Source organism: Mauremys reevesii, unplaced genomic scaffold (genome assembly GCF_016161935.1).
Source record: "Mauremys reevesii isolate NIE-2019 unplaced genomic scaffold, ASM1616193v1 Contig9, whole genome shotgun sequence".
Classification (NCBI taxonomy): Eukaryota; Metazoa; Chordata; order Testudines; family Geoemydidae; genus Mauremys; species Mauremys reevesii.
This window is the reverse complement of record NW_024100906.1, coordinates 801,716-823,314: the sequence shown is the minus strand read 5'-3', so window position 1 is coordinate 823,314 and position 21,599 is coordinate 801,716. Positions and strand designations below refer to the sequence as shown.

Below are 21,599 nucleotides of genomic sequence, written 5' to 3'. Positions count from 1 at the left end.
AGACCTTTTGCATGAAGAATATTCCAGTTACATTATATTTACATTCATTAGCATATTTTTATAAAATCATATAGAGTGCAGTGTCACAGGAGCAGTAAAGAAGTTTGCATCCAAAACCAGGAAAAAATTTCAATAGAACCAGCTATGTCCTGACTGCCTGCCCCAGCCGTTAACTGAGTCTGATTCCTGCTTTTCTTACCTTCCACCCTTTGGGTTGTTTTTCTCTCTTCTCCCCTGGCTTCCCTTGCAGTTCGCCCTCATGCAGTACTCCAATAAATTTGAATTGCACTTCGACTTCATGGAGTACAGGAGAAGCCGCGATCACGATCACCTTGTCCAGGGGGTTGAGCAGCTTCATGGAACAACGCGCACGGCCAGTGCCATCCGGAAAGTGGTGTAGGTATTGCCCTGTTCCCAGTGCTGACTCCACAGGGAATGGGCTGCAAGGACATGGGAGCTAAGGGACAGGGACTCAGGACCCCTGGGTTCTATCCCCAGCTGTGGGAGGGGAGTGGGGACTAGTGGTTAGAGCAGGGGGGTGGGCATCAGGACTCCTGGGCGCTTTGCCCGACTCTGGGAGGGGAGTGGGCACTAGTAGGTTAGAGTGGGGAGGGGGATGCTCTGAGCAAGGACTTCAGGAGTCTATTGCCAGCTCTGAGCTTCTGAGCAAGTCACAGCGCCACAGTGTGCATCATGGTCCCCATTGGTAAAATGGAGGCAATGACAGTGGCTTCCTTTGCCAAGGACTTTGAGATCTGCAGTGCCAAAGCAGTGGACGAGCACTATGTGTTATTATGTATCAATAACCCTCCAATGCATTCCCTACTCCCCCCTCCGTTTTCCAGGCGGGAGCTGTTCACCTCTGGGAGAGGCGCTCGGGATGAAGCCACCAAGGTTCTCATTGTGATCACAGATGGGGAGAAAACCAGAGACCCACTTTCTTATTCAGACGTCATACCTGAGGCTGAGCGAGCTGGAATCATCCGCTACGCCATCGGGGTGAGCCATGACTGTTTGGCGAACTAGTATGGATCTGAGCCCATGTCCAAGGACAGGGGATGGGGAGGGGGTTCCCATCACATAAGGGAGAAGAACTGACCCCCTGGGTTGTAACTGGGCCAACATGTGACATTATAGGAGAGCTGGAGCTCCTCTATTGTTCAGGTTGAGTGGCACTTTCTAGTTAAGATTGAGATTTCTGACTGCCCTACGGTCCATGTGCTGACTTGGATTGTCATAAAATTTGGTTTGCCTCATGGGGATGCACATTAAGATCAGTGGTCTGAATTTGGGATCATTTGAAGATGGGGTTTCTGAGATACAGCCCCCCAGTTAAACAGCAAAATCACCCGGTTCTTATCAAGTCTTTTTTGCACCCCCATGGGACTCAAACAACAGCTCTGATCCTCCCCAAACTGATCTCAGTCACTTGACATTTATCTCCGTTAAACTGCTGAGCCAAAGAGATTGAAATGGGCATCAGCAGCAAGACAAAGGGCAAGTTTACACGACACACTGAAGTCGAATTAAATTACATCGTCACACAGCCACCGCGGGAATTAAATCGTTTTTTCACATTACTCTCCTGTTGGCCATGCACGCCCTCACCAGGGGACCTTGTACTGATTTATCTGTCAGTGCGGGGCATTGTGGGGCTGAAGCCGCACGGCCTGGGGCCAACAGCTGGAGTCTCAGACTACGTAAGCCACACAGTGCCTATACGGACACTGCATCGACCTAACTACATTGACTTAAAAGCAACACCTTTTGTGGAAGTGGAGTTATGAAGTCGGTGCAGTAGGCGAGTTACATGGGTGGGAGCTACATTTTAGTGTAGCCGCTTACAGAGGTAGGTTGACATAAGCTGCCTTTCATCAACAAACTCGGGTTTAGAATCATAGAGTCCCAGGCCAGAAGGGAGTTTTGCAATAATCTAGTCTGAGCACCCATGTAGCATGGGCCAGAGAACGGCCCCAAATAATCCCTGCTGGAACCAGAGCAGATCTCCTAGAAAACCAGCCAGTCTTGAGATAAAAATTGCCAGGGATGGAGAATCCACCACTGCCCATGGTGAGCTGTTCCAATGGTTAATTCCCCTCATGGTTAAACCTGACACCTTCTTTCCAATCTGAATGGGTGTAAATTCCGATTTCAACCACTGGACCTTGTTCGACCTTGGGAGGTGCCTAAACTCCCTGCTGAACTGATGGCTGCCGCTCACAACCGCCCAGACTAGCGCGGTGATCCCACCCCTTCACCCATTGCTCTGAGATGTCCCCCGGAGACATTGGCTGCACTCACCCCTCACTATGACCTAGAGATTGAGTCATGTAAGGTCCCAGAGTGCTGACAATCCCCATGGCAAGAAGACCCCTGTGCCCCGCGGCTGATACAACCAACACAATTTGGTGCTGAAATGAGGCAGGCTCCACAACTCCAGGCTCCAGCAGCTCCACCACTCACCGCGGCAGCAGCTGGGCTAGGGGCAGGTTGGACCTGGGGTCTTGGCTGTGACTGACTCCAATGGCCTGGTCCCCCTATACCTCCCTCTACTCCATTAAGGTCGGCCAGGCGTTCTCCAGTGATACTGCCCAACAGGAGCTCCAGGAGATCGCCTCTAAGCCCAGCAACGAGCATGTCTTCCGGGTGGACAATTTCGACGCCCTCCAGGGCATCCAGAACCAGCTGCAGAAGAAGATCTGCACCTTCAAAGGTAACAGAGTTGGGGCAGGAGCCACAGTGGCCCTGGGAGCTCTAGAATCAGGTTTTCAAGGTTGAGATGGCCGGCAAATTGGGCTGCATTAGTAGGAGCATTGGCAGCAGATTGAGAGAAGTACCTCTATCTGGCATTGGTGAAGCCACATCTGGAGTATTGCATCCAGTTCCCTCCCTCCCTCCCCACTACAGAAAGGTTGTGTGCAAATTGGAAAGAGTCCAGCAGAGGTCAACAAAAATCACAAGGGGGCTGGGGCACATGACTTAGGAGAGGCTCAGGGAACTGGGGTTATTTAGTCTGCCGAAGAGAAGAGTGAAGGGGGATTTGATAGCAGCTTTCAACTACCTGAAAGGGGGGTCCAAAGAGGATGGAGCTCAGCTGTTCTCGGTGGTGGCAGATGACAAAACAAGAAGAAATGGTCTCAAGTCACAGTGGGGAAGGTCTAGGTTGGATATTAGGAAACACTATTTTACGAGGAGGGTGGTGAAGCACTGGAATGGTTTAAGAGGTGGAATCTCCTTCCTTCGAGGTTTTTAAGACTCAGCTTGACAAAGCCCTGGCTGGGATGATTCAGTTGGGGTTGGTCCTGTTTTGAGCAGGGGGTTGGACTAGGTGACCTCCTGAGGTCTCTTCCAACCCTGATATTCTATGATTCTGTGGGCCGAGGAGCAGCTGGGAATCCAGAGCTGGGAGTGGTGGGAGCCTATTACTGGTCCAGTGGGATATACGTGTATGGGAGCAGTGGGAAGCTGAGTTTCATCAACATACCCAGAACCTCTGGGGACATGAATGATGCTTTTCTTGGTAAGAACAACCCAAAATATTTCCTTTTACCTATTTAATCAGCCCCTGCGCCTCACCCCTGAGGTGGCTGCATCTTAGTTCTGCAAAGAGCTCTCTGTGTAGCAGTGTTTGTGACACCCTGACACCCCAATATTCACCACTGTCATGTAATTAAGATCTTTTTTGTACAAAGTATGCCTTGTGAAGGATTATTCTAAAAGCCTTGATCTGCTAAACATTAATCTCGTTGGCTTGTATGTGTTATTGTTCTATGTGAAGTTATGAAGTTTGGCTATGTGCGTGTTACTGAAACGTGTGGTGAAGTTCACAACACCCACAAGCAGCCTGTCAGGTACAATGGTAAAAAGGACAAACAGTGCTAATGGCTTATTGAGTAAATTCACATAAGCACACGGATTATCCCAGGAAGTCGGTACAATTGAAACCTCTCGGAGATAGCAGCACAAAATGGGAACTGTTTGGCCCAGGTCACAGCAAAAGAGCTTCACAGCGAGTGGGAAGAAGATATAAAAAGGGGACAATGACATCATGGGGAACGTCACCCTCCCTACAAAAACACGCCTGGAAATATCTGAGGGGCAAGGACAGAGCCATGGGAAGTGATGGTCCCAGGCTAGAGGGATTTTTAGCCTGAGTATGAAAACCTGGGAAAGCCAAGGCGACTTGTGCCTTAAGAATGTGCTGCCTGTTTATCACTCAGGGTGAGAGTCTGCTAATTTATATCCTACCTGTCTAGCGTGTTATGCTCAGTTTGCAGGTTTTCTTTATTTATTAAGGTAACCTGCTTTGTTCTGTTTGCTTTCCCTTATAATCACTTACAATTTACCTTTTGTAGTTAATAAAGTTATTTCTTGTTTATAGCATAACCCAGTTTGTGCAATTCATACCTGGGAGGTGCAAGAAGCTGCGCACATCTCTCTCCACATTGAGGGAGAGGGTGAATTTTTAGGAGCTTGCGCTGTGCAGATCTCTCTGTACAGTGTAAGACAGTATTGTTTCGAGTTTATTGCCCAAAAGGGTGTGCACGTGAGTTCCAGGTGAGTCCTCTCACATAGCGCTGACTTCAGTCTGTGTCTGCTGCTGGGTCTGGCCCTACCTGTGTGTGTGCTGCACCAGACTGGAGAGCCTAATTCAGCGGAACAGGGAGAGGGAATCCAGGCTGGTGGAGCAGGAGAGGCTCCGTGACAACCCAGTGCATCAGCTGGCATCCCAGATGGGGTGTCCAACCCGTCACACTGTTGTATGGCTGTTTCCCTTGTCACCTCCTCATGTCTCTCTTCCTTTGAGGTTCTTCATCTCAGGTCATCACAGCCAATGGACAGAGCACCTACATTGTTGGGGCCCCTCTATGCCAAGGCACCGGCAAAGTCGTCCTGTTCAGCCGAGATACCAAGGGTGGGGAATGGACACCTGGACCAGAGCTGTTGGGAGATCAGGTATGTGGAGTGTTACAGGTAATGTGGATTGTGGGTGTGAGAGAAGGAGAGCACTGGAGGAAGCCTGTAAGCTTTTGACATCATGTAATATTTGTGTTTGGCTTCACCTTCAGGAACAATTCAGTCAGACAGCCTCAGGCAGGGGATAAACTTGACTGGTTTAGAGAACTGCACCGCAGCTGACATTCAGCATCTCTCCAATATCCCACTTCTGTTACTTTCACTTACAGTCTAGACAGAACTCATAAGGTGGATACGGACAGAGGCCCAGACCCACCAAGGAACTTAGGCATCGTGATGCTGCAGGGAGGCATCTGCCTCTGCCAGCGATCAATGAATGGGTGGGAGGAGAGAGAGACACACAGGCACTCTTCACCTACCCCACATGTTGGGTCTCATCCAATAGGCATGCTCGGAGCTGCCGAGATATTCACAAACCAGCTGAAGGAGACAAGATGTTTCCCTTATAGACTGGGGGTTAGAGTCCTTACCTACGACATGGGTGACCCCGGTTCAAATCCCTGCTTTGCCTGATTAGAAAGAAGGATTAAAGCAGATAACTGCCCTCTCTCAGGCTGTAGGGTGTTTGTGATTTGCACATGTTCTGTGGCCCAACTGATATTTAATTAGTCAATTAAACTGGAACAACATTAACAGGTGAGACTGAGGGAGCCCACATCAGAATATCCCACAGCTCAGGGGTTAGAGCACTGAACTGAGTCCCTTTGTGGATCTGGGATAGAGAGACTCGGGCAAGGAAAATAACATTACTAGTGATATTAACAGTGTCTGTAAAAGATCACACTACACTGACAAAGTGAATTTCTCTAAGCTCCAATTGCCTGTACATGCCACCTAAACAAAAATTATAACAGCGGCTCAGTCACTGATGAAACTGACTTGTGATAGCCCAACCTCTGAACAGAATTGCACCACAATTAGCATTCAGCATCCCTGGCCCGCCAAGATCTAGCTGCCTGTCTGTTCAAGAACACTTACCGAGATAGCGCCACCGGCTGCACTGAGGGAGGATGAGGCTAAAGATGGAGTGGACATTGGGACTGAATCCTTATCCCCAGAGGGTGAGAAGGGTCCTAGTGGGACAAGAAGCAGGAGGTGACTAAACTGAGGGGTTTGCTTATCTGCCTCTCCAGATTGGCTTGTATTATGGGGGTACACTGTGCACTGTGGACCTGGACAGAGATGGGAACACAGACCTGATTCTAATCGGAGCCCCAATGTACTATACAACTCTGAATGGAGGACGGGTCTATATCTGCCAGATTAACTTGCCGGTAAGAGAGAGGGGTGCAGTCATGGGGATGATGGATGGCCGGGGTTTCTTGTTTGCCTGGACTGCTGTGACAATTAGTATTGCAGTAGCGGGCATGGTGCTCCAGGAAGCAGGGTAGAGGCTCAGTAGGGGGCGCTCTTCCCTCCCAGTCAGTTCTGGCCCCAGTGCCCCAGAGTCAGGAGCGGGGACACACACTGTGCTGCAGAGAGAGGGAAAGGAGCTTGGTAGGGATCACTCTCTGATGACAGCAAGTGCTGATCCTTTCCCATGTGTCTTTTTGGATTGGGCCTGCAGGGGATGACGATGGTCTGCAACAAGACACTACATGGGCAGACGGGGGAAGTGTCTGGGCGCTTTGGGGCCAGCATGTCTGAAATCGGGGACATCAGCGGGGACGGACAGACGGACGTGGCCATCGGGGCTCCCATGGAGAATGACAATCATGGGGCCTTGTACATCTTCCATGGGGAAAAGGGAGGCCTCAGTCCCCAGTACAGACAGGTGAGCCCAGCTCCTATGGGGAGGGGTCAATACACAGCCCTGAAGGGACACCATGGGGCCCCACGGCCCCCTAGTGCCCATTATATATTACACTCACCCCTTCTGCATCCCTCACTGCTCTCTCTGCCCTACAGCGCATAGTGGGGTCACAGTTTCCCAGCAGGCTGCACTACTTTGGCCAGGCTGTCAGTGGCGGGACAGATCTGACGGGGGATGGGCTGCCGGACATCGCGGTGGGGGCACAAGGGCAGGTCCTGCTGCTGAGGTAAGTAACTCTGTGTCGTTGCACTGCTCCGCACGACAATCTCAGGATTGTCTACACTAGAGAGTGTTTTCGATACAAGTTATGCTGACGATCTGAAAGTGCAATAATTTCATCGCTATTCCATGTCCACACTACGGTCCTTGTGTCAGCAGAGCCCATCCACACTTGGTGCTGTAGCACTGAGAGTGAGAGCAGTGCACTGTGGGTACGTCTCTCAGTGTGCTACTCCCACATTCCACAGCTAGGTGTTGTGGGAAGGTGGAGTGGATCACAGTGCATCATGGGTGTGGAATCAATGTCCCATGATGCAGTTCTTTCCATCCCAGCATTCCATGGGCTTGCGACTGCATTCTGTGGCATTTTTCAATGTTTACTGTGCACCTGCTATCTCTGTCTGAAAAGATGGATCCTGCACTGATCTCTACTGTTGTGGTCACTGTTACGAACACATCGTGGATGGTCATGCAGTATATCATGAGCTTCCAATCTGAACAGGAACCAGAGTTGCCTGACCTGCTGTGTGCCATGGAAAGAAACATCACCAGATTAGTTTTGGCATTCATGGAGCAGCTGAATACAGTGGACTGTCACTTTTGAGCATGGGAAAGAAGCACTGATTAGTGGAATCACACTGTTATGCAGCTCTGAGAGGATGAGCAGTGGGTGCAGGACTTTCGGAGGCAGAAAACCACCTTCCTGGAACTGTGTACAGAGCTCACCCCAGCCCTGCAGTGCAAAGACAACAAATGAGAGCTGCCCTCTAAGTGGAGAAGTGCATGGTGATTGCAATGTGGAAGTTGGTGACCCTTGACTGCTACCAGTTGGTTGTAGCAGCAAAGAATCCTGTGGCACCTTATAGACTAACAGACGTTTTGGAGCATGAGCTTTCGTGGGTGAATACCCACTTCGTCGGGTTTGAAGTCGTGAAGTTGATCACAGGGGCTGCGTTAATGCAAGTGTGCAGGGCCATTAATCAAATCCTTCTATGAAGGACCATGACTCTTGGCAATGTATGTGAAATAGTGAATGACTTTGTAGAAATGGGATTTCCTAACTGCGGCAGGGTGATAGATGAAACACATATTCCAATTTTGGCCCCAGAGCATCTTGTAATGGAGTACATCAACAGAAAGGGGCACTTCTCCATGTTATTGCAGGCACTTGTAGATCATTGTGAGTGTTTTGCTGACATCAACGTGGGGTGGTCTGGGAAGGTGCATGATATGCTCATCTTCAGGAGCACCAGCCTGCACAGGAAGCTGCAAGCAGGGACTTTCTTGCCAGACCAAAAGATTCCAGTGGGGGATGTTGAAATGCCCATCGTGATCCTGGGAGACGCAGCATATCCCTTACTCCCATGGCTCATGGAGCCTTAAATAGGAAAGCTGGAGAGCAGCAAGGAGCGCTTCAACAACAGACTGCGTAGATGCAGAATGACTGTGGAATGTGCCTTTGGCAGATTAAAAGTGCGCTGGCGATGCCTTTAGGGAAGGTTAGATCTTAGTGAGGAAAACATTCCAATGATCAGAGCTGCCTGTGGGGCTAAGAGTGAAAAGCTTGCTTGGGGTGGAGTGCTGAGCCAGATCACCTGGATGCTGATTTTGAGCAGCCAGATACCATGGCTATTGGAAGGGCACAGTGCGAACTATTTGAATCAGGGAGGCTTTGAGACAACATTTTGAGACTGAGCGCCAGTAATCTGCCATGCTTCATTAAGCTCAGTTATCTGTAGTGTAGACAAGGACGCACACAGTAGCAATACATTGTTTGTGTGTTTCTGTCTGTCTGTCTGTTTCACCTGTACTGGAGAAAGCACAATGATAGCTTTGCTGCAGGGCTGGTGAGGTGCATGAGCCCGCAATGCTCAGGCTCCAGGAATATTCCTGGCCTAGGGGCCTGGCTCCACAAAAGTTTGGGTCCGAGTTCCACCTGCTGCCCCTAAACACCTCCCTGGTTCCTCCTCCATCCTTGATCCTTTTGGCTGAGGTGGGGCTGAGGGCGGTGGAGTGCTGGTGCAGGGCTAGTGATGTTCAGGGCACTGTGAATTTGTGGGTGGGGGTGCTGGGCATGGTGTGTCCAGGAAGTGCGGTGTGGGGGGGCTGTGTGGCACCTCAAACTCCCTCCCTCTCTCAAACTCTCTCTCCCAGAACTGGCACTCCCTCCTGAACCCGTACCCCCAGGCAAGAGCCTGCACCCAGCACCCAAACTCCCTTGAAAGCCTTAGGCAGGTGTGTGTGTGGTGGGGGAAGGACAGGACTTGGACCTGTTCTGGGCACCACCAAAAATTATACAAACCTGCTGCCCCTGCTTTGCTTCTCCCTTTTTTGCCCCCCAGCATCTCCTCTAGCAGAGCTGTGTGTCCATAACTTGTCTCCCTGGGGTGCTGTGAGGACATCCAGGCTGGGTGGGAGGCTCTGGGGAGAAAGGGAGGGGGCCTGGCCCCATTGCAGAGAGTAGCTGGGTGATGGTTCTGTTCCCCCCATGGCAGGTCCCGGCCGGTGCTCAGAGTCGGGGTCTCCATCAGCTTCCAGCCTCCAACCATCCCAACCTCGGCCTTCGACTGCCAGGGGCAGGAGCAGCTCAACACGGAGGCCAGCAGGGCAGAGGTCTGCTTCACCGTCACTAAGAGCACCAAGGACAGCTTAGGTCAGACCATACACCCTCCGTCCCCCCCCATCCCCCGTATTCTGACCCAGCCAGTTCCCTGCTCTGGGGCTAGACTGGAGCCAGCGTGACGTAGAGGGAAGGGCCCGTGTCCCATTTCCCCTTGAGATTCCCACTCTGTATCTCTCTGTCCCTCATTCCCCCTCCCCTATAGGTGACAGGATCTCCAGCATCATCCAGTACAGCCTGGCCCTGGACCCTGGGCGGACGAAGATCCGAGTCACCTTCGACTCCACCGGCCCCGTCCTGAGCAGGGAGCTGCAGCTCGGCATTGAGAAGAAATGTGAGACGTACCGGATAATGTTGCCTGTGAGTGTGGGGGGTCCCAGCTCCTTTCCCTCCCCCTGTGTCTGCCCCTCGCTCCCAAATCACCCAGAGAACAAACCTCTCTCTGGGTCCCAGCTCCCCTTTCCCTTCTGGGACCCAACGTCTTTCTGTTTCCCCAGCTCTGTCCCGAAGACATTCTGACCCCCATCACCCTGCGCCTTAGCTACACCCTGACGGGGGAGCCCATCGCTGCCGCCGGCCGCCTCAGACCCATCCTGAGCGAGGACTCTGTGCCGGTGTCTGCAGGCTCGGTAAGGTGCCAGAGCCAGGCCCCATGGTGGCTCTGCTCCAGGGATCTAACCAGTGACGTTGGCATTCAAAAGCGAGTGACTGAAAAGTGCAGAACCAGCAGCAGCTTCCAAAACCCCTCACAGAGTGCAGACACTAGAGGGCGACAGAGATGGATGCCCAGTTTGCCCTGGCTACAGACCTGTCTCTCCTAGGTGGGAACATTCCAACTTCTCAAAGTTCCCAAAATTTCTGTCGAAAAACCAAAATATTTTTGGTTTAAAAAAAAGATTTGTTGCTGCAAATTGTTCAAAACTTATTTTGGCCAGGGCCCCTTAGAGGGGAAAGGCTCCATGCCCTGTTCCCCACCCCCCAGCGAGCCAGGCAGGCCCCCTGCCCTGGCACCACTAGAAGTGTGATACTGTTGCTGGCCAGAGCCGGGAGGTGGAAGGGGGAGGAGGTATATGGGTGAGTGGGTGGGTGGCACGGGCGGGGCTGATGATGGGATTGGCTGTCCCCAGTGCAGGGGACTGGGAGGTGCTGGGGTAACTGGAGGGCCCTGGGTCCCTGCAGTGTTGTTCTGGCAGATGTTGCTGCAGCCCCCTCCCCAGTCCCCACCCACTTGATCCTGCTGTCCTGGTCTCTCCCCAGCTCCCGTTTCAGAAGGACTGCGGCACGGATGGCCGCTGCGATGACCAGTTAGCAGTCTCCTTCAATTTCTCTGGGTAAGTCACCGAATCCTCCCCGCAAAAACACCCACCATGGGGGGACCCATCCAGCTTGATCACACCTTGGATTTCCAGTGCTGATGGATCCTGGGTGGGGGGCACTGCTGTGGCGAAGATCGCAGCACTGGGGTCCCTGGCTGGGCACTGCTAGAGGAAGTTTACAGAGCAGCCAGGGCACTGCCTTGAGGAAACTCACCCCTTCCTTTCCCCCTTAGCTTGAGCACCCTGGTGGTGGGGATCACCCCTGAACTCAACACCACCGTCTCCATCCAGAACCACGGGGAGAATTCCTACAGCACCACGGTGCAGTTCTTCTACCCGGCCGCGCTGTCCTACCGCCGGGTGCTGCTGCTCCAGGTACCCCAACGCGCACTGGGCATGAGGGGCAGCCACTGCAGGGGGCGCCGTGCTGCAGGGAGCAGCTGGGGGCACCGTGCAGCAGGGAGTGGGCTGTGAACTCAGTTTGAAGATCTTGGCCAGTGGTGTGTTGTAGGGAGAGGGCAGGGGGCTCAGCAGGGGGTCTGTGGCCCCGTCTCTCACTGGCTGGTCCCCTGTGCTCAGTCTAACAGGAGGGCCATGGCCATTAAGTGCAGCTCGGCGGAGGGCTCGGAGGAGCTATCTCAAAGGAACAGCATCTGCCACATCAACCACCCCATCTTCTGGAGCGGGGCCGAGGTAGGGACGGGCCCTGGCCTGTGAACTCCCCAGGGGTGAGCCCAGCTGTGGGCAAAGAGGGGCAGTTCCCTGGGGTCAGCCCAGCCCGTGACAAGAGATGTGCTGGGGAAAGCGCCCTGGGGAGCCCGGCGAGTCAGTGCAAACAGAGCCCTGAGGTCACTCCGGGGCTGGGATCAGGCCCTGCCGGGGCTGCAAACCAAGGGCCAGACCTGGGAGGCTGGAAATCAGGCCTCACTGGGCGAGATAAGAACAAAGGGAGGGGCTGTTCCTTTCCCTATTTGGGGTCCTTAAAATGATGGTGAATGGGGTGTTCCATGGCACGGAGCCGGCTGAGGTCTCTGGATCCCAAACCAGGTTAACGCTGTTGGCCAGGGGCAGAGTCATGTTAACACCTTTGCCTCTCTGGGCCCATTTATTCCATCTAAGTTCATACAACAGACCCCCTGATCCCCTGTGCCTGCCCCGCCCCCGCAGGCTCTGGCAGTTCCCCAGGCCCTGACTCTCACCCCCCCTGTGTTTTCCAGGCCGTTTTCGTCGCCACCTTCGACGTCTCCTCTGAGGCCGACCTGGGTGACAGCCTGCAGATCACGGCCAAGGCCAGCAGGTGAGGGGGCTGGGGGGCAGGGTGGGGGCAGTGGGAGGGGTACGTGCATGGAGCAAGGCAGGGCAGTGACCTGTGGTGCAACCTCCCTGCACAGTTACCTGCCTGCGTCTCCTCACATCTCTCTCCTTTGCCCTCCCCTCCCCCCAGTGACAATGGCGGCCCCATCACCAAGCGCATGATGCACCGGGCGGAGCTGCCGGTCAAGTACGGCATCTTCATCATCCTCACCAGGTAGGTCAGTGCAGAGACAGAGGGGAGAGCGCCCCCTACTGGTCCCCCTCCCTGTTCCCTGCAGCACAGCGCCCCACCCATGCACAGGGTCATAGGTGCCAACACTGACTGCAAGGGGAGAGCGCCCCCTACTGAGCCCTTCCCTGTAGCACAACACCCCCTTCTGGAAATGACACTCTCCCGTCTCTCTCCTCCTTTCCATCCTTTTTCTTCCCCAGCCTTAAGGAGTCGACCAAGTACATTAAATTCTCCTCCAAGGAGGCAGGGACAAGTGTGCCAGTGACACATCGGTACAAGGTGAGGCTGGTGGCACAGAGTGTAAGAGGGGAGATGGGGCAAGAGGGAGGGATTGGAAGTGGTGGAATGGGATCTAGTGGGGTTAGTCATGGAGGGGGAGGGGTGCAGGTGGGAGATGGCAGGGAGCCAGGACTCCTGGGTTCTATCCCCAGCTCTGGCAGGGCAGTGGGGTCTGAGGGTTAGAGCGGGGGCTGGGGATCAGGGCACCTGGGTTCTCTTCCTGCAGTGCCCTATGGTGAGTCTATTTCTTTCAGGTCAAGAACCTGCGGCAGCGAAGCGTCCCCATCTCGGTCACGTTCCAGTTCCCCGTGGAGCTGAGCGGGGTCCGGGTGTGGGACGCCTCTGAGGTCGTCCCCTCCAAGGTACCTGCCTCTCCCTGTCCTTGTGTGTGTGTGAGATGGGCCGAGTGACGCCTGCTCTGCTCTACAGCGCCCCCTGCTGGGACAGGCTGCCTGGGGGGAAAGACCCCTACTCCAGCCCCTGAGCCAGCCAGTCCCCTGCCCTGGGGATGGATTGGTGCTGGTGCCCCCTAGATGGGAAGGTCCCGTGACCCATTCTGACTGCCATTAACACTGTCTCTCTCTCCCTCCACAGCCCCACCTGGCTCAGTGCACCAGTGAGGCTGACATGCCGGGTTCGAAGGACTTTGTGAAGCAGATGAGCAAGCGCCCCCTGCTGGTGAGTACAGGTGGTGCTGGTCCCAGCAGCCCCTTCCCCTTGGCACTAACACAGACAGCAAGTGGGGGGCTGGGCTGGGGGAGGGACCCCTGCCATAGAGAGACCCCGACCCTTATGGTCATGCTGAGCCCCTGCACACCCCCTGCCTCACCCGGCGATATCCTTCCACCCCCAGGACTGCTCCGTGGCCACCTGTAAGAAGATCCGGTGCAGAATTGCCTCCCTGGAAATGCAGCAGCCACTGGAGTTCGTGATCAAAGGGAACGTCAGCTTCCAGTGGGTCTCCCAGGTAGGAGAGCTGCCTCTGCCTCTCGGCACGAGGTGAGAGATCCCCCCCATGTGAACTGCCCCCACGCCTCACCCCAGAGGTGGCTGCATCTCAGTGCTAGGCAAGGGATTGCCCCTATGTGAACAGACCGTAAATTGCTCTGGGTCCCCCTGGGACGATACTCCTGGCTGGTTTGTGTCATTTCTGGTCAGGGACAGTGAATTTCTCTGTTCCAGACTCAGCTGCAGAAAGTGAGTCTGGTGAGCAAGGCCCGGATTGAATACGAGAAGAAGAAATACACCCAGAAGGAGGGAATCGTCCAGCGCCAGGTACCAGAGTGACTGTGCCCGGTGTTGTCAGTAGCTACCGGTGTGGTGCTCTGCTCTTGTTCGATGATGATAACAGTCGGCTGCGTGCGTGTTCCCTCTGCGCAGGTAGCTGACGCAGCAAACCCCGAGAGATCCCCCAAAGACCACAGACTCTAGTGAGGTACGAAGGAACCCGAGCCAGGTTTATTGTCAAACGAAGCACAGTAATAGTTTCCTATAGACTCTACAGGACGTACTACGAATATGTGCGCCCTGGCAATGGACACAGCTCAGTCAGTGGTGGGACTTCCCACTGCCCCCTAGGCTGGACAAAGATACGCACTCCGGGACCTACTTTTATACAGTTACAGGGCAGATTACTCATCCCTACTGATGTATTGAGGTACAGCCCCTTGGCTCACTAGGGTGCTGTCTCCCCTTGGATCATGTTGTTCCAGACAAACAGATCTATCCATTGTGCTGTCCTGTCTTTAAGATGCACCTGCCTGTTCCTTGTTATGTCTATGGAGTGTCCTTGTATCGGGCTGTCCAGGTGCCATCTTGGCACAAGTTCCTCTTATTAGCACTTATATGTGAATGCACCTGCTTCTAACAACCCTCTTCTCGCCAACTTCTGTGAGTGGAGCCTGCCTCTGGCTCACAGCCCAGCTTTTGCTTAGCAATGCCTGGAAGTACTTTGGTTCAAGCTTCAGGCCTCAGACTGGGCCTCTGACACAAGAGTTTATATTTCAGGGCCTCATCTTACTACACCCGGGATAGAGAGAGCATCGGCTAGTGGTTAGAGCTGGGAGCCAGGACTCCTGGGTCCTGTCCCTGCTCTGGGAGGAAGTGGGGTCTGGGGGTTCAGAACAGGGGCGGGTGATGGTGCCAGGACTCCTGGGTCCCCATCTCACAGCTCCTCTCCCCCAGGTGCAGACGGTGGTGGAGCGCTCCAAGGTCTATAACTACCTGCCTATCAGTGTGGGCAGCAGCGTGGGAGCCTGATCCTGCTGGCTCTCATCACCGCAGCCCTCTACAAGGTGAGTGGGGCAGGGCTCGGACCCCTCCCCCACAGCCCATCGCTATTAGGGCGGGGCCTGTGGTTCTCCCAGTACTGGATTTACCATGGTGCTGGTCCCAAGCTCAGAATGGGGCCCACAACACTCGCTTCCTGCCCTCTCGCAGCGCTGCACAAGCCGAACCTCCGAGCAGCAGGATCCAGCATGGGAGCTCAGGAGCCAAGGGGCCCTGGGAGCTGTAGTTCCTTGGCCAGCTCCCTGCCTAAAGAGCCTGCCCTGGCGCGGGGAAGGAACTACATTTCCCAGCATTCCCTTGGCTGTTATCTACCAGAAAGGGAGGGGGAGGGAGTGGGGAAGCTGAGACCCCCATGCACTGCAGCTTGCTGTGAATGGAGAGCTGGCTGCTAGAAGTGGGTGGCAGTGTGAATGGGGAACAAGTGTGCCCAAGGAGTAGAAGATATCACCCTCAGAAGACTTCCCCAGACTGGATTAGGGATGCTGTTGTGACCTTGCCTGGCAGTCCCCAAAGAAGGAACTAGGTGGAATGAATGGACAGTGCCCCTCTCTATCTGAAGCCTAGCAAGGGAGGTAGGTGGATCCCACTAGAATTTAAAATGAAAAGTAAGGGAGGGGAGGCTGGACCTGGGCAGCTTTAGATACAGCACCAGGCACGCAGGAGGATTTCCACTTCTGAGCCACGGAAGCAGAAATTGACTTTTCCTTTCCAGATTTATCCAATATTCAGAAAGGGAATCTAGCGCCTGCTTTCCAGATTTGAACCCCTCAAAATTCAGGAGGGCTCAAGCTCAGTTTGGGCAGCTGTTACTTCATTTCTCCCAAATCAAATATACTGATCCACTGTAACTTGCTGTAGAAAAAGTAGGATAAAATTGAGCAGCAAAGGCTGGGGTCTTCCCAGTGGTGAGCTGCAGCCGGTTCGCACCGGTTCGTGTGAACCGGTTGTTAAATTTAGAAGCCCTTTTAGAACCGGTTGTCCCGAGTGGGACAACCGGTTCTAAAAGGGCATTTAAATTTAACAAGCGCTCCCTGCTGCGGCCCCACCTTACCTCAGCTCTGCCTCCATCTCCTCCCATGAATGTTCCTCCCTGCTTCTCCTCCCCCACTGCTTCCCGCGAGGAAGCCTGGGAGGGCTGAGAAACATGCAGGCTTCCCACTCAGAAACAGGAAGACGGAGCTGAGGTAGGAGGAGCCAGAGGGCCGTGCGCCCAGGCCACGTCCCTCCCCGGCCCCGCGTCTCCCACCGCCTGGCCCGGCTGCGTCCCTCCCGGCCCCACGTCCCTCCCGGCCGCCCGGGCTCCGGCCAGCGTGCCCGCCACCCGGCCCAGCGTCTCCGCATGCCCGGCCCGCGTGCGGCCCAGCGTGCCCCACCGCCCGGCTCCAGCCCTGCGTCCCCCGCCGCCCGGCCCGCATCTCCAGCGTGCCCCGCCCAGCTCCGCGTCCCGCGTGCCCGGCTCCGTCCCGCGTGCCCGTCCCGCGTCCCCGCTGCCCGTCCCGGCCCTGCGTGCCCCGCCGCCCGTCCCCGGCCCCGCGTCTCCGCGTCCCCCGCCGCCCGGCCCCGCGTCTTCGTGTTCCCCGCCGCCGAGCTCCGGCCCCACGTGCCCCAGCCCCGCGCCCCCCGCCGCCAGGCCCCGTGTGCCCTGCCGCCCGGCCCCGCGTCTCCGCGTGCCCCGCCGCCCGGCCCCGCGTCTCCGCGTGCCCCGCCACCCGGCCCCGCATCTCCGCGTCCCCTGCAGCTCCAGCTCCGTCCCCGTGTGCCCTGTCCTCGCGTGCCCCGCCGTCCGTCCCCGTCCACGCGTCCCCCGCCACCCGTCCCGTCCCGCATGTCCCGCCGACCGGCTCGGCCCGCGTCCCCGCCACCCGGCCCGCGTCTCCGCATGCCCCGCCGCCCGGCCCGCGTGCCCGCCCCGGCCCAGCGTGCCTCGTCCCCGCCGCCCGGCCCGTGTCCCCGCTGCCCAGCTCCGTCCCCGCGTGCCCTGCCGCCCGGCCCCGTCCCCGTGTCCCTTCCCGGCCGCCCTACTCCGGCCGGCCAGCTACCTGGCTCCAGCCCTCCGGCTCCCGCCACATCCTCCGGCTCCGGCAGCGTGACTCCTGGCCCGGCCCCGTAGCCTCGGGCTCCCGGCTCCAGCCTTGGCTGGACTGTAGCACCGCCAGCCACATCCCGGCAGCGCAGTAAGGGGGCAGGACGGGGGTGTTGGAGAGAGGGCAGGGGAGTTCGGGGTGGGTGGGGGGTGGGTAGGAGTTGGGAAGGTCAGAGGGCAGGGAACAGGGGGATTGAATAGGGGCAAGGGTCCTGGTGGGGCAGTTAGAAAGGATCAGGGGTTGGATGGGGCAGTGGGAGGCAGTCAGGGGCAAGGGTTCCAGGGGCTGCCAGGGGACAGAGAGAAGGGGTGATTGGATGGGGCAGGGGTCCCTGGTGTGGCGGGGAGGTGTCAAGCAGCGGGGTTGGATGGGGAAGGAGTGGGGGGGGGTCATGATCCCTCCTGGGGTGAGGAGGGAACTGGTTGTTATGATTTTGGCAGCTCATCACTGGGTCTTCCCAGTGCTAACTAGGGCTGGAATTGCTATTTTCAACAGCCATTACCATTTTTTCTTTAGTTTTGTTTGTTGAAAAGGACGACTGTGATACTGCATTGGCAAATTCCCCATAGAAACAAAGAGTGGAACAAAAGAATAATAAAGGCACCTCAACTTTTCTTCATTTATGGAGGACAGTCTTATAATATGGATCCAGCTATCTTCCAATCACACAAGCTGAAAATTGTTCCACTTTACTGCAGTTCTGTAGCCATGCAGGAACCAGTCCTGTCCGTGTTCTGTGCACATCCAAAACTCCTAGTGAATTCAGAAGCGCCCTGCTTTTGTGACCGTCCCACCTGATATTTTCAGCCTTTGTAAGCGAAGCAGGTTTACATTTAGTAATTGGGTGGGAAGCCTCTCAGAAAAAGTTAGGTGCTGTAGGAGGAGTTGCTTATTCACTAGGTAATGTGAGACGTTCCTGTTACAATAGTAAACCAGTGCAACATATAATGCACTTTGCTCCTAGAGTCTAGAATGGGGCCTTTGCTTCTATACGCAACCTATTAAAGACAATGAAAAGACTCCCACTCATTTCAAGAGGCTTTGGACAGAACTGGTTATACACAGGGTAACTCCACTGTCGTCACAGGGTCCTGGTCCCACAGCGGAGTGGGGGCATGTGAGCTTGTTGCAGAGCTGCTGCTCAGCGATGGGAACCTCCTGGCGCCCCAGCCTCCAAAATCATGCAGGCTGCACTTTCTGCACGACTATGTGCTGGCTGAGGGGTGTGTGGAATTGGTGGCCTCTGCTGCAGGTGATGGGCATCTCAGGTACTTAAAGCCATGGCCTAGAGGAGGGAAGCGCCTAACTGCAGAGTCTGCAGCTGCCTAGGGCCAGCGCTGAAGATTTAGAGTCCCTAGTGCCGCCGTTGCAAGGTTCAAGCATGTTCAGCCTTGGAATTGCCACCCCTCCTGCGGCTAGGAGCTGCAGCTGGCTAAGGCTGGCCTCTGGGAACTGGCCCCTTGTATAGCCAGAGAAACTGCAGGTGGCTTTGTGACTACTGGGGGCCATTAAGCTAGAGCAGATAAAGACACTGGAGTTAACCTGAAGGAACAGAGGTCACCAGCAGGAAAGGAATGTCAAGGGGAGCAGGGAAAGAGGGAGCAGGTCAGGCTTGCAGAGGGAGCTTCCAGCTGGGTGGGAGCATGTCCAAAGTAGAAAGGAAACAAGCATGGGGAGAGGTGGTGGTGACCAGGTAGCAGACTAGCATGTAGATGGGAGCAGAGGAGAGAGGCTGGTGTCTTCAGATTCCCAAGGGCTAAGTCCTCACTTTGGGGAAATGGTGTTTGCAGGTGGCTTGCTCACATGGCAGGATGGGGGCTGAGGGAGGGATTTGTCAGAACTGATCAGGTATCCACTGGCTGTGGAACTTTGAGCTGAGACTAGGACCACATGCAGTGACTGGTGACATAGGGTGGTACTGGAGACATGGCTTTAGAAGGTCGGAATGAGGAAGGAGATAAATCTGTGGGGAGTTTCCCTGATCACTATGAAAGTTCTGCTCACTGCGGACACTGGCAAACCCACCTGGGTGTACAGCTCAATGAGGAAGAACTGGGGGCTGAGGGCGCGGTGTATGGCAATGCATATAGTCATGTCGAGGTGTGTGATCAAAATGAAAACTGTCTCTGAGATTCAGTAGCGGGTATACTACGGCACCAATGGCACTGCCACACCAGGCCCACACTCGGAGTCCATAATGACTACGTGGGGGCCCACAAATATGTTTGGCACCGGGGCCCACAAAAGGTTAATCGGGCTCTGGGTTCTCCCAGCTTGTGGAGAAGGCTCTTTCCTTCAGAGGTTCCCACACAGGGTGGCCAGATGAGGGGAAGAAAATCGGGGCAAGTATGGGGTGTCGCTGGCGGGTAAAAAAAAAAAAAAAAAAGCCGAGTGTTGCTGGCAGACAAATTGCATCCTGACCGAAACCCCTATGTAGGTTTTCCTGTGTTCTGTTAGGGAATGACAGATCCTCAGAGCTGCATTCTCCTGCCCTGGTGAGATACTAACAAAAGGATAAAGGACACTCCCATTTGGGGAATAGAAGAGATGTTCAATGGTGAACAGGGGTGAGGCTCTCGCCCCTTTCCCCACAGATGCGGCCACAGCCGTTCTTTCTTGCCATGCAACACAGAGAGCCCTTGCCTTGCCCTGCCCATCATGAGCCCCCACACCCGGCGCCTCCCAGGAGCTTCAGCCCAGGAGGGAACCTTCCTCCCATCGTCCCCTCCCAGGAGACCTCGCCTCTCCCACCCTGCTCCTGCCCCTCCCTGTTGGTGGGCTGGGAGCCAGGACTCCTGGGTTCTATCCCAGGAGCTGGGGAAAGGAGTGGGGTCTACTGGGTTAGAGCAGGAGGCCCATTCTCAGCCGGTGTCTGAGCCATGCTTGGCACATCGTCAGCCAGCTCTCGGCCAGGGTCTGTGCAGCGCCCGGCACAAGGGGGGCCCTGATCTCAATTGGGGCCTTGAAGTGCTACTGGGTTACTTCCAATAAAACCAAGCTCTCAGAGTCATTCGTCTGCCTGGTCTGAAGTCTCACGTCACTTCAAACTGTCTCTCAATACTATGGGTAGGTGTTTGTGGGAGTGACAGGGGCTGTGCTGGCCAAGCTTCCACACCACATAAGGAAATGAAATCACTTTAAAACTAATTGAAAAGGAAAAAATAAATGTCTCTGTTCTACAGGTTTAGCCAGAGGAACTCCTAGTTACATGTAGTAATGAGGCAGGGACCAAATACGTTCCTGTATTCACACCCTACGTACTATTGTAATAATCTTTGTACAAAGTATGCCTTGCGAGGTATAATTCGAAAACTCAGAAGTTGTTAATCAGTATTGTCCTGATAAGCTATGTGTCTCAACATTGAATGTAAAGTTTTATAAGATTTTCCTTTATGATGTTACTGACCAGTGTTCCCCCACAACCTTGCTCATGCGGAGGTTGGCAACCAGGTGTGGTCTCAAAAAAGGAATGTCCCTGCCTGGATTTGCATTTAATCTGAAAACCGTCATCAAGAAGGAAGGGAAACAAAGGAAGCTCAATCGTGTGAGGAAAAGCCAGCTGTGAACATCCTTCCACATAAACTCTGTGTGTCCTAGTGCCCAGCTTGAAATGTTTTTCAACAGTGGGACTGAAACTATAAAAAGGAGGGACAACCCCTCCTTCCTTGCCCATGGCATTCACTGCACCTGAAGAGAAAAAGGAAGTATTCACTGGATGCTGAGGAAGAGGGCCTGACGTACACAGTTTGATCTGGAAGGCAGCTGAAAGCATGTGGTGAGCAACTTTGCTTGAATAGGCTATAGTTTAAGTTAGGCACTAGTAAATGTTTCATCTTTATTTTCTTTGTAACCATTTCTGACTTTTATTCCTCATTAGTTGGATTCACTTAAAATCTCTCTTTGTAGTTAATAAACTTGTTTTATTCTTTTATCTAGTCTAGTGTGTTTGAATGGAAGTGTCTGGGTAACTCTGTTTTGGGGTGGTAAGTTGTGGGCACAGGAATAATCTTACAGGAATAATGGACTTAATATGATTTGTAGTGTCCAGGACAGGGCTGGGCAGTACAGGAGATACATGTCTGGGAGAAAATCTAACCTCACTCAGGTTCAAATCCTACACTCCCTGTTCAGGTAAAAATCCTATTGGTTTCCGAGAAGCTTTCCCATGATCTTGGTAAAGTGGCCTAGAGAATAAAAGGTCATTTTTAAAAAAAAAAACAACTAATTGCAACATGGCTACAGGCAACTGTGATTGATTACAGCCAGATGTTTTTTTCTTGATGCAGCTCCGCTTGGTGAAGAGCGGAGAAGGAGATCTACTCCACGAATAAAAAAAGAGAAAAATGAAAGTGTTAAATTTCATTTTACTTGCCAGCTGGGACAGGGTTTCCAGGAATTACAAGCTGTTCATGAGAAGAGTGACACCATAAACAAACACAGATTTTTGGACATGCTT

The 21,599-nt window shown here is 54.2% G+C and overlaps 1 protein-coding gene across 1 annotated transcript; it reads left to right on the top strand.

The window, feature by feature from the left end:
* The first annotated feature begins 4,783 nt into the window (after positions 1 to 4,783).
* On the top strand, positions 4,784 to 20,987 carry LOC120395034 (integrin alpha-X-like). The gene is made up of 19 exons (XM_039519227.1): positions 4,784 to 4,956; positions 6,111 to 6,251; positions 6,545 to 6,751; positions 6,886 to 7,016; positions 9,505 to 9,662; positions 9,835 to 9,989; positions 10,127 to 10,258; positions 10,887 to 10,960; positions 11,179 to 11,320; positions 11,525 to 11,638; positions 12,163 to 12,242; positions 12,390 to 12,473; positions 12,692 to 12,770; positions 13,025 to 13,132; positions 13,365 to 13,448; positions 13,624 to 13,737; positions 13,953 to 14,045; positions 14,955 to 15,064; positions 20,582 to 20,987. Exons 2-18 carry the CDS (start codon positions 6,195 to 6,197, stop codon positions 15,027 to 15,029), a joined length of 1,887 nt encoding a protein of 628 aa, XP_039375161.1. The 5' UTR covers positions 4,784 to 4,956; positions 6,111 to 6,194; the 3' UTR covers positions 15,030 to 15,064; positions 20,582 to 20,987.
* Positions 20,988 to 21,599: the final 612 nt, after the last annotated feature.

Excerpts from the sequence above, each read along its gene's own strand:
- LOC120395034 (XM_039519227.1), top strand. The coding sequence starts at position 6,195 with ATGTACTATACAACTCTGAATGGAGGACGGGTCTATATCTGCCAGATT. Across the intron at positions 6,252-6,544 it reads TCTGCCAGATTAACTTGCCG|GGGATGACGATGGTCTGCAA; the intron begins GTAAGAGAGAGG and ends TTGGGCCTGCAG. Across the intron at positions 12,474-12,691 it reads ATCTTCATCATCCTCACCAG|CCTTAAGGAGTCGACCAAGT; the intron begins GTAGGTCAGTGC and ends TTTCTTCCCCAG.